Source organism: Macrobrachium rosenbergii, chromosome 10, assembly GCF_040412425.1.
Source record: "Macrobrachium rosenbergii isolate ZJJX-2024 chromosome 10, ASM4041242v1, whole genome shotgun sequence".
NCBI classification, from domain to species: Eukaryota; Metazoa; Arthropoda; class Malacostraca; order Decapoda; family Palaemonidae; genus Macrobrachium; species Macrobrachium rosenbergii.
Genome location: NC_089750.1, coordinates 32626878 through 32645052, shown reverse-complemented (window position 1 = coordinate 32645052; position 18175 = coordinate 32626878). Strand labels below are relative to the sequence as shown.

At 40.6% G+C, this 18175-nt stretch overlaps 1 protein-coding gene across 1 annotated transcript; it reads left to right on the top strand.

Annotated features, from left to right (window-relative positions):
* Positions 1-6519: 6519 nt before the first annotated feature.
* On the top strand, positions 6520-7344 carry LOC136842300 (ERC protein 2-like). The gene has a single exon (XM_067109559.1). It carries the CDS (start codon positions 6520-6522, stop codon positions 7342-7344), a length of 825 nt encoding a protein of 274 aa, XP_066965660.1.
* Positions 7345-18175: the final 10831 nt, after the last annotated feature.

Sequence of the window (18175 nt, the reverse complement as noted above, 5' to 3'; positions counted from 1 at the left end):
AACTGCTTGCATACCAACGAGTTTTCCCCAACTTCCCGACTCAGCAATGACCCAATAGACAACATTTCATTCGAATTATCCCTTCTGAGTGAATAAGATAGAAATCATCAACACACAATCACATGTGGAACAGAAATAAATTTCTGACTCACGTCGGGATCGAACCCAGGTCTCTCAGGTGGAAAGCAAGGGCGTTACCCACTGGGCCATACAAGTCTAGAAGAAGTTGGAACCTGAGAGCAACTGCACCCAAGGAATTACCTGGGCAAGCTAACTGCTTGCATACCAACGAGTTTTCCCCAACTTCCCGACTCAGCAATGACCCAATAGACAACATTTCATTGAATTATCCCTTCTGAGTGAATAAGATAGAAATCATCAACACACAATCACGTGTGGAACAGAAATAAATTTCTGACTCACGTCGGGATCGAACCCAGGTCTCTCAGGTGGAAAGCAAGGGCGTTACCACTGGGCCATACAAGTCTAAAAGAAGTTGGAACCTGAGAGCAACTGCAGGAATTACCTGGGCAAGCTAACTGCTTGCATACCAACGAGTTTTCCCAACTTCCCGACTCATGCAATGACCCAATAGACAACATTTCATTCGAATTATCCTTCTGAGTGAATAAGATAGAAATCATCAACACACAATCACGTGTGGAACAGAAATAAATTTCTGACTCGTCGGGATCGAACCCAGGTCTCTCAGGTGGAAAGCAAGGCGTTGCCCACTGGGGCCATACAAGTCTAGAAAAGTTGGAACCTGAGAGCAACTGCACCCAAGAATTACCTGGGCAAGCTAACTGCTTGCATACCAACGAGTTTTTCCCCAACTTCCCGACTCAGCAATGACCCAATAGACAACATTTCATTGAATTATCCCTTCTGAGTGAATAAGATAGAAATCATCAACACAATCACGTGTGGAACAGAAATAAATTTCTGACTCACGTCGGGATCGAACCTGAGGTCTCTCAGGTGGAAAGCAAGGGCGTTACCCACTGGGGCCATACAAGTCTAAAGAAGTTGGAACCTGAAGCAACTGCACCAAAAAGGAATTACCTGGGCAAGCTAACTGCTTGCATACCAACGAAGTTTTCCCCAACTTCCCCGACTTGCAATGACCCAATAGACAACATTTCATTGAATTATCCTTCTGAGTGAATAAGATAGAAATCATCAACACACAATCACGTGTGGAACAGAAATAAATTTCTGACTCGTAGGGATCGAACCCAGGTCTCTCAGGTGGAAAGCAAGGCGTTGCCCACTGGGCCATACAAGTCTAAAGAAGTTGGAACCTGGCAACTGCACCCAGGAATTACCTGGGCAAGCTAACTGCTTGCATACCAGAGTTTTCCCCAACTTCCCGACTCAGCAATGACCCAATAGACAACATTTCATTCGAATTATCCCTTCTGAGTGAATAAGATGAAATCATCAACACACAATCACGTGTGGAACAGAAATAAATTTCTGACTCACGTCGGGATCGAACCCAGGTCTCTCAGGTGGAAAGCAAGGGCGTTACCCACTGGGCCATACAAGTCTAAAAGTTGGAACCTGAGCAACTGCACCAAGGAATTACCTGGGCAAGCTAACTGCTTGCATACCAGGATTTCCCCAACCCGACTCAGCAATGACCCAATAGACAACATTTCATTGAATTATCCCTTCTGAGTGAATAAGATAGAAATCATCAACACACAATCACGTGTGGAACAGAAATAAATTTCTGACTCACGTCGGGATCGACCCAGGTCTCTCAGGTGGAAAGCAAGGGCGTTACCCACTGGGCCATACAAGTCTAAAAAGTTGGAACCTGAGCAACTGCAAAGGAATTACCTGGGCAAGCTAACTGCTTGCATACCACTTGAGTTTTCCCCAACTTCCCGACTCATAATGACCCAATAGACAACATTTCATTGAATTATCCCTTCTGAGTGAATAATATAAATCATCAACACACAATCACGTGTGGAACAGAAATAAATTTCTGACTCACGTCGGGATCGAACCCAGGTCTCTCAGGTGGAAAGCAAGGCGTTACCCACTGGGCCATACAAGTCTAGAAGAAGTTGGAACCTGAGAGCAACTGCACTAAGGAATTACCTGGGCAAGCTAACTGCTTGCATACCAACAGTTTTCCCCAACTTCCCGACTCAGCAATGACCCAATAGACAACATTTCATTCAATTATCCCTTCTGAGTGAATAAGATAGAAATCATCAACACACAATCACGTGTGGAACAGAAATAAATTTCTGACTCACGTCGGGGATCAAACCCAGGTCTCTCAGGTGGAAAGCAAGGCGTTACCACTGGGCCATACAAGTCTAAAGAGAGTTGGAACCTGAGAGCAACTGCACCCAAGGAATTACCTGGGCAAGCTAACTGCTTGCATACCAACAGTTTTCCCAACTTCGACTCATGACCCAATAGACAACATTTCATTCGAATTATCCCTTCTGAGTGAATAAGATAGAAATCATCAACACACAATCACGTGTGGAACAGAAATAAATTTCTGACTCACGTCGGGATCGAACCCAGGTCTCTCAGGTGGAAAGCAAGGGCGTTACCCACTGGGCCATACAAGTCTAAAAAAGTTGGAACCTGAGCAACTGCACCCAGGAATTACCTGGGCAAGCTAACTGCTTGCATACCAGTGAGTTTTCCCCAACTTCCCGACTCGGCAATGACCAATAGACAACATTTCATTCGAATTATCCTTCTGAGTGAATAAGACAGAAATCATCAACACACAATCACGTGTGGAACAGAAATAAATTTCTGACTCACGTCGGGATCGAACCCAGGTCTCTCAGGTGGAAAAGCAGGGCGTTTACCCACTGGAGCCATACAAGTCTAAAAAGTTGGAACCTGAGAGCAACTGCACCCAAGGAATTACCTGGGCAAGCTAATTCCTTGGGTAATTCTGAGTGCAGTTGCCTCAGGTTCCAACTTCTTTTAGACTTGTATGGCCCAGTGGACGTGATTGTGTGTTGATGATTTCTATCTTATTCACCAGAAGGGATAATTCGAATGAAATGTTGTCTATTGGGTCATTGCTGAGTCGGGAAGTTGGGGAAAACTGGTATGCAAGCAGTTAGCTTGCCCAGGTAATTCCTTGGGTGCAGTTGCCTCAGGTTCCAACTTCTTTAGACTTGTATGGCCCAGTGGGTAACATTTTGCTTTCCACCTGAGAGACCTGGTTCGATCCTCGACGTGAGTCAGAAATTTATTTCTGTTCCACACGTGATTGTGTGTTGATGATTTCTATCTTATTCACTCAGAAGGGATAATTGAATGAAATGTTGTCTATTGGGTCATTGCTGAGTCGGGTTGGGGAAAACTTCGTTGGTATGCAAGCAGTTAGCTTGCCCAGGTAATTTTTTTGTGCAGTTGCTCTCAGGTTCCAACTTCTTTTAGACTTGTATGGCCCAGTGGGTAACGCCCCTTGCTTTCCACCTGAGAGACCTGGGTTCGATCCCGACGTGAGTCAGAAATTTATTTCTGTTCCACACGTGATTGTGTGTTGATGATTTCTATCTTATTCACTCAGAAGGATAATTCAATGAAATGTTGTCTATTGGGTCATTGCTGAGTCGGGAAGTTGGGGAAAATCATGGTATGCAAGCAGTTAGCTTGCCCAGGTAATTCCTTTGGTGCAGTTGCTCTCAGGTTCCAACTTCTTTTAGACTTGTATGGCCCAGTGGGTAACGCCCTTGCTTTCCACCTGAGAGACCTGGGTTCGATCCCGACGTGAGTCAGAAATTTATTTCTGTTCCACACGTGATTGTGTGTTGATGATTTCTATCTTATTCACTCAGAAGGGATAATTCGAATGAAATGTTGTCTATTGGGTCATTGCTGAGTCGGAAGTTGGGGAAAACTCACAGGTATGCAAGCAGTTAGCTTGCCCAGGTAATTCCTTGGGTGCAGTTGCTCTCAGGTTCCAACTTCTTTTAGACTTGTATGGCCCAGTGGGTAACGCCCTGCTTTCCACCTGAGAGACCTGGGTTCAATCCCGACGTGAGTCAGAAATTTATTTCTGTTCCACACGTGATTGTGTGTTGATGATTTCTATCTTATTCACTCAGAAGGGATAATTCGAATGAAATGTTGTCTATTGGGTCATTGCTGAGTCGGGAAGTTGGGGAAAACTTCGTTGGTATGCAAGCAGTTAGCTTGCCCAGGTAATTCCTGGGTGCAGTTGCTCTCAGGTTCCAACTTCTTTTTAGACTTGTATGGCCCAGTGGGTAACGCCCTTGCTTTCCACCTGAGAGACCTGGGTTCGATCCCGACGTGAGTCAGAAATTTATTTCTGTTCCACACGTGATTGTGTGTTGATGATTTCTATCTTATTCACTCAGAAGGGATAATTCAATGAAATGTTGTCTATTGGGTCATTGCTGAGTCGGGAAGTTGGGGAAAACTGTTGGTATGCAAGCAGTTAGTTTGCTCCAGGTAATTCCTTGGGTGCAGTTGCTCTCAGGTTCCAACTTCTTTTAGACTTGTATGGCCCAGTGGGTAACGCCCCTTGCTTTCCACCTGAGAGACCTGGGTTCGATCCCGACGTGAGTCAGAAATTTATTTCTGTTCCACACGTGATTGTGTGTTGATGATTTCTATCTTATTCACTCAGAAGGGATAATTCGAATGAAATGTTGTCTATTGGGTCATTGCTGAGTCGGGAAGTTGGGGAAAACTTCGTTGGTATGCAAGCAGTTAGCTTGCCCAGGTAATTCCTTGGTGCAGTTGCTCTCAGGTTCCAACTTCTTTTAGACTTGTATGGCCCAGTGGGTAACGCCCTTGCTTTCCACCTGAGAGACCTGGGTTGATCCCGACGTGAGTCAGAAATTTATTTCTGTTCCACACGTGATTGTGTGTTGATGATTTCTATCTTATTCACTCAGAAGGGATAATTCGAATGAAATGTTGTCTATTGGGTCATTGCTGAGTCGGGAAGTTGGGGAAAACTCGTTGGTATGCAAGCAGTTAGCTTGCCCAGGTAATTCCTGGGTGCAGTTGCTCAGGTTCCAACTTCTTTTAGACTTGTATGGCCCAGTGGGTAACGCCCTTGCTTTCCACCTGAGAGACCTGGGTTCGATCCCGACGAGTCAGAAATTTATTTCTGTTCCACACGTGATTGTGTGTTGATGATTTCTTATCTTATTCACTCAGAAGGGATAATTCGAATGAAATGTTGTCTATTGGGTCATTGCTGAGTCGGGAAGTTGGGGAAAACTCGTTGGTATGCAAGCAGTTAGCTTGCCCAGGTAATTCCTTGGGTGCAGTTGCTCTCAGGTTCCAACTTCTTTTAGACTTGTATGGCCCAGTGGGTAACGCCCTTGCTTTCCACCTGAGAGACCTGTTCGATCCCGACGTGAGTCAGAAATTTATTTCTGTTCCACACGTGATTGTGTGTTGATGATTTCTATATATATATATATATATAAATAGTGTTTTATGGGCTTCTTATTTTCATATATATATATATATATATATATATATATATATATATATATATATATATATATATATATATATATATATATATATATATATATATATATATATATATATATATATGCATAGTTTATCGTTTATCTGGGTAACCGCGCAACAATCAAATCCGTCCGCACCGTTAAGTAGTTCGACCCCGACCTAGCGACCTAACCCAGCTCGACCATTCTAGCACAGAATTCAAACAGTTAACATGGCGTCTTCTCATCCCTCTCACGTTCAATTTACCGCTGCGAACCCGGTGAGTAGAAGAATCGACTTGCCAGACTGGTTCAATTCCGATTTCGAATAAGGTATATGTGTTTTTTATTTATATAATATAAGGAAGTTACGGTAGGATTTTCTTGGTTAGGATAGTAAATCGTCGGTAACTGGATGTTAGGGGTACAGTTTTCCCCCTTGCAACGCCTGTGGTCAGCACACGCAGCGCAATATGACTTCTTGTCATTCAGACAGTGACAAAGAAATAACGCATTTAGATATCAGTCGAAAGGTCGGGGAGGTAATTAAGGAAAATGAAATAGTTTCGAGGCTTGAGAAAGAAGGGTTAAAGAAGGATCAGATGATAAATGAAGTAAGAAAGAAGTTAGAGGGGCTGACTGAAGGAGGATTGGAGATGGAGCAAAACATAAGAGACCTTTTCCAGACAAATCTCTTCAGTGTCCGCAGAAATGCAAAAGCTTAGAGACGAAATAACGGAAAAGACGAAATATACCGAAGTGCAAATAAAGGAAATGGAGGAGAAAGACCAAAAGCTTATTATTTTGGAAAACACAGTAGTAGTTCTCGAGATGGAGAAGGAGACTTTGCACCGAGATTTACAGCAAAGGGAGAGCATCAGAACGGAAATGCAAGTCAGACTAAACAAGCTAAATGAGGACTTGGAAAGAATTCGAGAAGAGAATGTAAGGAAGCAAAATCACGTTGAAAGTCTGAAGAAGGAAAATGTGCAAAAGACTTTGAAGATCAACGGTTTACAAGATACAGATGGCCGACGAAAATTTGGAAAAACTCGACCGATGTAAGATAGAAATTGTTGACAAAAAGGAGGAACTGGAAAAGCTCAAAGAACAGAACTTGCAGAGGGACAGAGAGATCCTCAGACTAGAAAATGAGTGCACCCAGAAACAAAAGGAAGTCATAGATTTGTTAAAAGGATCTAAAATGGTTGTGGCAGAAAAATCGAAGGCAAACGGAAAGCTAAATGAAATGACAAGGAGGAGAGTTCAGCTTGTATTCGAACTGGCCGAGGCGAAGGAGGAATTAGAAACCATGGAGTTTGAAAAGATGGAGGCAATCTTGGAACTCGAAAGACTACAAGAAGAGACCTTGGCCAAGGATACGAAGGTCAGATCCTTGGAAACGAAAGTCAAAATTCTTAAAGGAGAGAAGGCAAGTGAAGAAATGAACGGCCATAATCTGATACGCAAGGAAAAGGAAGTGTGCACAAGAGAGAAGACTATGATTAAAATGGTCCTGCAAGAACAGCCTATATCAGAAACGAAAGCTGAAAAGAAAAAGGCTTTGAATAAAACTCGATGTCTGAGGAAGCCCAAGATCAACTGCAAAGTCCTCTACCGACGAATGGATAGCATCGAAGAAGGACTTCGCCAAATCATGGCATTGCAACGTCCTTCAACTGGCACCAAGAGACACTCAAAAGACCCGACTAAAACTCCTTCAAATAAAAAGCCCCTAAATAAAAAGGAAGTGCATCAGAAAATGAAGATGGAATCTGCAGCGAGACTACGAACGCTGGAGCGAGAATCTGAAATAGTTCGGAAGCTCTACAAGATAAACGCAGTCACGTGAATGGTGCGTAAAGAAGATTCTGCTTTTTGATGAAAACTGGTTGACTTGCAGAAGCAAGAAGCCGGGACATCTCTGATGTTGGGAACAGGAATGAGCTGAGCTCTGTGATGGAAATCAATCCTAGTTATGGCTGTGGAAGCATCTCTGCGCGATGGAGAGACTACAGCGGCTGGTGGGACTGGCAGCAAGTGCCCAAAGATTGGATTGCTGTGCACCCCTGCCCTGTGATACCCTCGGGAATAGGGTATCAATGCCCAATCACATATGCGTGGAAGGCAACCACTGGCGTGGCGTAAGAACCCGTAAGTTTCATGCCTATTTCATATGTGAATTGGGTTATGCATTGCATATTGGATCCCATTCTTGCATATACTGCAGTGGCAACCTCTGGCGCGGCATAAAAACCCGTAAGTTTCATGCTTTTTATATATGCAAAATATGGGTTATGCAATGCATATTGGATCAAATTCTTGCATATACTCAAGTAGCAACCTCTGGCGCGGCGTAAAAACCCGTAAGTTCAGTGCCTTTTATATATGCAAAATGTTTGATTCCAGTGTGGCAGGAGTACCAAGACATCGAAGGGTATATATACCATCAGAAGTCGCTGTGTTCAGACATCGTGCAATTTGGAGATTGGAAGCTTCCTGTCCATAGCGAGGAATCAGATGTTTCCAACAGCGAACAGAGTGATCTGGAGGCGTTACAAATTGTAAGGTCATAAGACTGAGGATTTCATCTATCTTGGCTAGCAATGATGCCCCAGGGGTGAGATCACTTGTGATCGTCAAAGGCCCCAATATACATGCATACATACATACAATATATATATATATATATATATATATATAAAATTCCTGTTATAAATATATATATATATATATATATATATATATATATATATATATATATATATATATATATATATATATATATATATGTATATATATACTGTATGTTTTATTTCTGCTCCTTCAGACTGTACTGGGTAATTTAATCTTATCAGGGGGACGTCTCAAGGCGGGTCGTGTTTGCCCGGGTCTTATCATATCATAGGACACCTGGTCGTGGGTCACTAATGAAGCAGAGAAACGCTCTCGCTCTATCTCTCTCAAGTGCAGGTCACTAATGAAGCAGAGAAACGCTCTCTCTCTCTCTCTCAAGTGCAGGTCACTAATGAAGCAGAGAAACTCTCTCTCTCAAGTGCAGGTCACTAATGTCAGAAGTCGCTCTCTCTCTCTCTCTCAAGTGCAGGTCACTAATGAAGCAGAGAAACGCTCTCTCTCTCTCTCTCAAGTGCAGGTCACTAATGAAGCAGAGAAACGCTCTCTCTCTCTCAAGTGCAGGTCACTAATGAAGCAGAGAAACGCTCTCTCTCTCTCTCAAGTGCAGGTCACTAATGAAGCAGAGAAACGCTCTCTCTCTCTCTCTCTCAAGTGCAGGTCACTAATGAAGCAGAGAAATGCTCTCTCTCTCTCTCTCAAGTGCAGGTCACTAATGAAGCAGAGAAACGCTCTCTCTCTCTCTCTCAAGTGCAGGTCACTAATGAAGCAGAGAAATGTTCTCTCTCTCTCTCTCAAGTGCAGGTCACTAATGAAGCAGAGAAACGCTCTCTCTCTCAAGTGCAGGTCTAATGAATCTCAAGTGCAGGTCACTAATGAAGCAGAGAAACGCTCTCTCTCTCTCTCTCAAGTGCAGGTCACTAATGAAGCAGAGAAACGCTCTCTCTCTCTCTCTCTCAAGTGCAGGTCACTAATGAAGCAGAGAAACGCTCTCGCTCTATCTCTCTCAAGTGCAGGTCACTAATGAAGCAGAGAAACGCTCTCTCTCTCTCTCTCTCAAGTGCAGGTCACTAATGAAGCAGAGAAACGCTCTCTCTCTCTCTCTCAAGTGCAGGTCACTAATGAAGCAGAGAAACGCTCTCTCTCTCTCTCTCAAGTGCAGGTCACTAATGAAGCAGAGAAACGCTCTCTCTCTCTCTCTCAAGTGCAGGTCACTAATGAAGCAGAGAAACGCTCTCGCTCTCTCAAGTGCAGGTCACTAATGAAGCAGAGAAACGCTCTCTCTCTCTCAAGTGCAGGTCACTAATGAAGCAGAGAAACGCTCTCTCTCTCTCTCAAGTGCAGGTCACTAATGAAGCAGAGAAATGCTCTCGCTCTCTCTCTCAAGTGCAGGTCACTAATGAAGCAGAGAAACGCTCTCGCTCTCTCAAGTGCAGGTCACTAATGAAGCAGAGAAACGCTCTCTCTCTCTTTCTCAAGTGCAGGTCACTAATGAAGCAGAGAATTGCTCCTCTCCCATCCTTCCTAAACCTGTAAGCGAAAACAAACATGGTGGTCTTATCGTAGAGCACCTCGCTGTGGGAGTCAATTTGCTGAGTGGAAGTCTCGTGTACGTACATGGAAACACCATTTAAGAACCTGTACTAATTTCCCCGTATCCCCCGTCAAAATTCCTGTCAACAGCCTATAAGTCAAGCTGTGTTTGCGACCCGTTAGAATTCCGCGATGAAGATAAGGAAGGTCTGATTTAATGAATGGGTTTACAACACCTCGCGCACGTACATGAAATAAATGATATGACAGATTTAATATCTCATGTACGTAGTTGACATAATTGGAATATATAAATAAAAAACCCTCATGTACGTATATGGAATTAATAAAAATGCACCATGTACTGTAATAAATTAAATTATACCCCAGGCAAGGAGACGAACTCTTATCTCAGACAAGTCACCCTTGATAACATCTCAGGTTCGGAGATGGGATGGGTTGAGAGGTGAAAGGGAATTTGAGGCGTTTTGGAAAGTGAGGCGATTTGGAAATGAGAGGATTTGGGCGTTTTTTCCCCTACTCAAGCACAGTACATTACATAAGGTAATCGAGTTAAAAGTTCTAAAAGGAAAGCCTTTTCAAGTTTCAGAAAGGTATAATTTTATCATCAAAGTTAATAGTTGCCTTGTATGATACGCTGAAAGCCTCAAATATTGTCGAATTCATAATGACTGAGATTAAAGCAAGTTTAAAGCAAGATTGCTTTGAACGACTATCCAGATGTATTAGGAAAGTGAATGGTTATCACGATCATTCAAATGCAGTAAGATTCAAGTTTAAGCTGAAAAATTTGTTGTTAGGCAAAGAAATTACAAGTGAATGATATATGTAATGTTGCAACAACTGATGAAACTTCTTGTGAATCAAGCAATGAGCATGAAACAAGAAAGCATGGGAGAGGGAGTTAACCTTAGGCCCCGTCCGCAAATTCCTGAGATGTATGCTAGTATTGCACCAGCTGCGTTTTTTGTTTTTTTTGGCCATGCCCCTAGATTAGGTGCTTAAGTTAGAGAGTAGTATCTCTACAGTAATTTGGGTGTGGGAAGCTTAATGAGATTATTTTCGAGAAAATTCTATGGTTAGTTTTAAGATATGGCGTCCCGCTTTTTTCAGGGAAAGGTCTCAGTACTCGGTTTTTTTTTTTTTTTTTTTTTAGCTGATAGGTAAGATGGGTGAAAGAAGGGTGAGGGTCGGGAAAATGCGCCCCATCCACACGGGAGAGCTCTGCTCAGTAACTTTGTCTCCTTGTGGGCAAAGCCTGTGGTACGCATTTGCGACGTTGGTTGGATAGTGAGAGCCTGGCAGTGACTGACACAGGATCATTTATAACATTACCCTTAATTGCAAGTATTAATTATTTATAAGCGGGTATATACACACACACACACACACACATATATATATATATATATATATATATATATATATATATATATATATATATATATATAATATATATAATCTTACAGTCCAGTCTAAAGCCATCACCATTTTCTATGGAAAAAACAAAGAAAATAAAGTTAGCAGTTATTTTTTTATGAACTTGTGCATTGTTTTTAAACAATGCAATTATTAGTATACATTTTACTTATAACAAAAATAGTATGAAATATGATCAATAATGTCGGGGATTTTACCTCCGACTTACTAGTTCTAACTCAAGGTGTTATTAGACCTATGATAATCTGGCCTGAAGGGCAAAACCAACAAACTTCAAAAGAAGGTCCAGCAAGGTTCAGTAGGGTTTCTTTACAGTTTTATTACAAAACTAAGCATTTTAAATCTAACAAGTACAGAACGAACGGACCACGAGGTCTACAACAAAGTACATAATTCAAATGAAAGAAAAATTCAAGACATCGACCTAAAATGGCTACAATTATATATTTACGTTACATAGGGATCATTAAGCAATACCTTGGATAAACTTTAACTATGTCAAGTCGTGGATGACAAAAGATGCAGAGATTGCATAAGCACACTATATGAACCGGCTCTTAGCTGAGAAAGGCGAGAATCACACAAGACTCCTACCTGTGTTGTTCACATTGGTGGCCCCAGAAAAAGACAGCGGAGCGCACCTCAGCATGGTCCCTAGTAACCTCACATTGCTATTCAAATTCTCTACAATGGTCATTTTGTTCAAAATCAATCTTTATTTAATAAAAGGAGAGTTCCGTTAGTATATTATTTATATGAACAATCTCAATGTCAAGAATCTAAAAGTATCATAAATATCCAAAAATATATAAAAATTAAATTATAAGACATCAAACGCCCTGATTGGCCACCGACGCCTGGAGGATAAACGCCAACCTCAACCACCCCCTTGCTGCATAACAGAATAAGTTAATCAATCAATCTATAAGAGAGTAAATTAGTAAAAACTGTAAGATGTGAACAAGGCCTGTAAGAGACCGCATCCCAGTTTTTCGAGCGCACGTGTGTGTGTGCGTCATCCATCGGAGGGAACAAGACAAAAACAAGAGCATCCTGTTTTCTCTCTCTCAAGGAACGCAACTTCTACCATACAATATTTCCATGTTTCTCCCTAACCATTGTTGTCTCGATTTATGCACAATCACCACTACTTGCATTGTCATGCAAGCATTCCAATCATGTACTCATAATGTTCCACCGAATCTTCTGTATTAAAATTTAGGCAAGTTTCTGTTTGTGAAGACGCCAAACGTCTCACCATTTCACATATATTATGCTACTGCATTGTATTCATTAATCTGTTTCGAATCTCATGCAACTGTCCATATGTGGAATTTTCTGGCCTTTCCATTGATATATGTTTTATCATTGTACGTTTATTATGTCTCTCACAATCGCCATCTGTTTGTCTGTCAACAAACACAGATGTCCGAAACATTACCTCTGTTTTGCCCTGCCTGTGTGTAGAAACTACTTTGCGGCTTGCACCAGCCAATAATAACTTCGAAGATTCTGTGCAATTATTCAGTAAGGAACCACCAATAAACCAGACAACACCCAGCCAGTATGTCACTCTATACCTAACAGGCCGATCGTTTCTAGTGCGTGTTGCTCTACATTAAACAGAGTTATTTGTCTTAATTTAAAAGTGGGTACCAATTATGAGGGCCAAAACAGCTATTGGGAGGTGTGGAGTAAATTAATTAATGAGTAAAGTGAGGATTCAGATCGGGATTAAAAGGTAAGGTACTGTTGTGTTGTTGGTTGAGACATCCAGCGCGGTAAGAGACACAAAAATGGCATCCAGCGCTGTCAGGGAAACAACCAGTCTTGAAAATTGAAGTTAGAACAAATTCCAAGGATAAGCAAGTCAAATTGTCAGAAAAGGCCAAAGTAAAAAAGAAGCAATAGAAAAAAGTCTAGAGAGCAGTGAAGTTTCCTTAATAGACATTAAAAAATGCTCAAAGGTAGTCCTTTTCAGAAATTTCAAGTTTTTAATTACGTTACTGTAAGCAAATTTCTTAGTTCCAGAATTCTAATTAATCAAAAGTGCACTGTCCAGTGTATTCCTCGATAACAAAATACATGTAACAAAAGAAATAGCAACTTAATTTCAATCAGAACCATCAGGTAAATTCTCCACGTCACTCATTTCTTGCCACGTAACTCATTACGGTCTTGTTTGTTATTTCCAATGATCTCTAAACTGACTAGATAGCAGGTTTTGTGCACAAAATCCCTGCAGAAGATTTTGTCGATTCCTCCCAGCCAGAGGAATCTGACAGCCAGGGAAGAAATGTTAAGCATGACGTCTAAGAGGAGACAATGGTTGGGTTTGACTTGTGGCCCAACTGCGATTGGAGGCCTCACAATTGAAATTGGCTCACAGCACAAACATGGTACTGGACGCCTCACAATAACATAACATAGTACACAAAAAACAATAAGAATGTGAACAAATCACATAATGGTGATTCTCTCTCTTTTGGTAGCATGGAGAATAAACATCCTATCCTAACTATAAGGGTCCCTGAACTTTCTTTGGGTCTACCCTGAGTTCTGTCTACAGTGCATTCACTGTGTTCTGTCTTTCCCTACTATCTTCACCCACTGTCTCTGAATCATTATCAATTAGTTCGTGATTGTCAACATTCACTGCCACACTTTCACCATCATGCATGTTATTGTCATTCCAACTTTCATAGGGTTGCCAGATTTCAAGATAAGCAATCCGGGACATTCTTAAAATCTCTCTAATACATAGACATCCCCAGATAAACATATTATAAATAGATACAGACGCAGTGAAAAACATCAAGCAAGTATTTCAATAGGATATAAAAAAAAAAAATTGTCAAACTAATATTTAATGCAAATTACAATAAAGAAACTGAAGAAACGGAAAATAATCCAGAAAATTTGTAATCATTACAAATAATTAAGATACCAAAGTATCTTTTTCATATGAAAACTGAAGATAAATGAAAATAAGAAAATTGTATGCACAGAAATAATGAAAATTGAACTTTTTATTTTAGTTGTATTTCTCAGATGATTTTGCTTTCTTTAGAAGTTTCATATTTCCTAATACCTGCCAGTAAAATTCTTTGCAATGACAATTTATGTTCCACTTACACTGTAAAATAGCCTCATAGTTGTCACATCGAATTTACTCCTCTCGTCAGTCCACTGAGCACTCATCATAGAAAAGACACGCTCAACATTTGCATTATGCGCAGGTATACTAAACAAATATTGACACAAAATTAATATCTCAGAATACTGTTCTTCGAAGTCGAACTGCTGTAGGATAGAAAGCCATTTTCATGACACATCTTGGTCATCCATTCTTCAGGTTTACTCTGCATTTGTTTATCAAGGAGTATTTTAAATGTTGACCACTGACAGAAAAGGATGTTGTCGTCAATGTTTACACCTTTGTTTTTAAAACTAGACAAGACGATTGTATTTGTTCCCATGCTGGAAGTGTATCTAATAACATCCATGAAAAGATATCAAAACTTTCTAACGACGAAGCCCATTTCTTAAGATAGTCATGGCAAGTGACGTAGTAGTTATCCACCTCAAGTAGGAATTTTTCATCTCTTGAGATGTGATTTCATCATCTTTAAGGCACCGTTTAACACTAAGAGGAATAAACTTTTCATCCATTCTTGCCTTTATTAAAGCAACTATTTCTTTTAAACAGCCAAGCACTTCAATAATGCTGTTATCTCTCTTTTCAATCTTCATAATCCTGCTGCTAAATACATACTCAAGACTGTGAACAAAATATAGGTAGGCTTCGCTCAGTGAATTGCTAAAAAAATCTAAAAGAATTTGAGGAGCTTTTTCTTCAGAAGCAAAGAAAGATTTCAGTGCTTCAAATAATTTTAGGATTCTCTCAACTGCCCTCATCAAAGAAAGCCAACGAGTTTTAGAATGAGAGAGAACTGATGCATATTGAACACCAACAAAGTCGCAGAATTCTTTCAGTTTCTCAGTTCGAACAGTGTAAATACTAAAGTATGAAAACACTTTAACAACGATTACTTCAACATCAATAGACAAGACACTGGCAGCGGTATGTGCAGCATTGTGGAGAATATGCTTTCCTTGACTTTCGAAAAGACATTATTTGTGCCTTTACGTAAACGTCCACCAAAATTAGTATTAGTGTTATCGCCACCAAAAGCTACACATTTTTTAACATCCAGTCCTAATTCGAGGAGGCTCTCTCTGCAGAAGTTTGAAATTGTTTCCGAGGTCTCATTTGGAAGGGATTTTACTCGCAATAATTTTATCTGGAGGCCATTCTTCCGTGAAAAATATTGTACAATCAACGGAAATATTTTCTCAGCATTATGGTCACTTGCATCTGTAGATATGCTATAAAAAGAATAATTATTTATATCTTTAACAACTTCGGCAATGCTATGTGGAGCCAGAACGTTTTTAATTATTGCAGAACATTTTGTCCTAGCACTAGAAAATTTGCTTGCAATTTTGGAATCAGGAAATACTGTTGGCAGTAGTACATTCGTGCAATCATTTGAACTGAATGACTGATGATGGCAAACAGTATGAAAGGCCATGGCAACTTCTGCTGCTATTATCTTAGTTTCTTCATCTGTGTTTTTCTTGATCAAGAAATTTGTTATTTTATCATCTTTTGAAGTGGAGGAAACGTTTTGTTTGTGCTTTGTGGTTTCTATGTGCCTCTTGATATCATTCTTCCCACCATGTTCAATAGTGAAAATGCAATGGCATAATCGACAGTTTGCTTCATAACAATTCCTGCCTTGTTTGATAAATGTCCATTCGCTGGAATATTCATCTCGAAAATTACATTTACGTTTTGACATCTTGTTTTAAAGATGAAAAAGGTAGGCCGTAGCAAACAGTAACGACACACACACTTGAATGAGAGGCTAATACAGTACTGATGCAGGAGTGCAACTCGCCACTCACCGGACCGCAGCCAAGCAACCGAACAAGTTGCAAACGCGATTGACTGCGTCAGTCGTCACGTAACTTTTAGCAGCATCGTTGATTCGTTGGGTTATTCAAATTATATTTTCATCAATATAATTTCAACTGAAAACTATTACTTAATTTATTTTGTAATGATCTTTATTTGATTTATTCATTTATTATTAGTCTATTTCATTATTTACTTTTTTTTTTATGATGAACGAAATCCGGGACAAAAGGCCGTCCCGGGAGGGTCTATCCGGGACTCAGGACGAAATGATCAAATTCGGGACATGTCCCGCGAAATCGGGACGTCTGGCAACCCTAAACTTTCAACACTTACGAGTTTGGTATCATTGTCACTTCACTTGGCATGGTGTCACAGTTATGGTCTTCATGTCTGTCATTTACTTCCAACATGATAATGTGTTCGATTGGCACAAGACATTCTTCACCTTCACACAGAACTTTTGCAGATCAAACGATATCATCCTCTCCGAGGTAGAGTTGTACATTCTTCCAAGAGGCCAGAATTTACAACGGTGGTCGATCTTCTTCACACAGATGACATCATTGCATCTGAGTGGAGTTGGCGCACCAGGGCTGAAATCACGACGTTGGCGTAGAGCCTGTAGGTATTCCCAGGACCCACTCAGACAGGTCAGGCGGCGCGCAGGTAGGGCTCGAGGCGGGAGTGAGTGATGACGTCAGCTGCACCTTTACATGGAGTTTTGTGCACCAGTCTCACCTAAGCCACCCTTGTGTGTACACCTTATCATCATGATCTTTTTCCACTAGACATACTTCAATGCTGCAGATATGCCAAACAACTGTTCAGTATACGGGTGCTATAATACAAGAACAAAAACATCAGGATCAGAAATACAATACTTCCGTTTTCCAAGGGCAAAAGGACTTAGACAACGATGGATTCATTGCTGATGTCGCACTGATAGCATAAACGCTGATAATGCAGTAGTATGCTCTGTGCATTTTGCTGACACTGACTACAAAGATGACATGAAATCCAGACTCTTTGGAATCGATACTCCTAAGCGATGCAGTTCCATCTCTCTTTATGCCTCAAGGTAATTAAACTATAAAGCAGTATTATGTATTATGTGTGTGTGTGTGTTATGGCGTTGTTACAGTCTTTTTGGAGGGAGGTGTTGTGTTTGAGGAATTATGTATTTATAGCAATGTAGAGCAACTTTTGTATGTTTTGTTGAACTGTTGGAACTGTGTATTTATGCAAATGTGTCATTGCTTCGACTTTTCTTGTAGAACCATTGTTGAAGGACTTTCATTTATGCAGTTTTGGTCATCAAGTTTAAATTTTAGCGCATTCTACTGTACTTTTGTCCATGTACAAATCTCTGGTAAAATAACGATCTGTCTATCGGTCTATATCTAAATATCTATCTGTCTACATAGTGTAAGGATGTGTGTGTGTGTGTGTGTGGAATGTGTGGCCAAGGATAAGAGGTGGACAGATGAAGTAAACAGAGGTGAATGGTAAGCTCCCTCAGAGTCATTTTATTTTCAATTAACTGCAATGAGGGAAGCATTTCAAATTGTGCATGGAGTCAGTCTGCAGGCGGGAAAAGAATGCTTTAAAAATATTGTATCTGAAACTGAATGTGAGGGAGTTGATTTATCAAATGATGTCATAGCATTCTTTGCCAAAATATCAGTGTTCTTTAAAATAAGGAAGTTAAATAATGCTATTAGGATAAATAAGAAAAAAGACAAGACTTGCAGAAGTGAAAGTAAAAAACATATGAAAGTGATAAGGTAATGGTGTGCAGAACAAACAAACATAACTGTGTTAACCTGTGTACGTACATCATTTATATATAAACTGTGTAAATAAACTTTACAGTAATGTAATAGTCATATATTTATTCCCCTTTCAGATATGTGCTATAGACATGATAGATATGCTGTCAGTTAATCTAGGATATCCAAATCAATAGAGAGAGAGAGAGAGAGAGAGAGAGAGAGAGAGAGAGAGAGAGAGAGAGAGAGAGAGGGTGCAGACAGGTGAGTTGTGGATCAGCTGACGTCACTGCGCAGAGGGA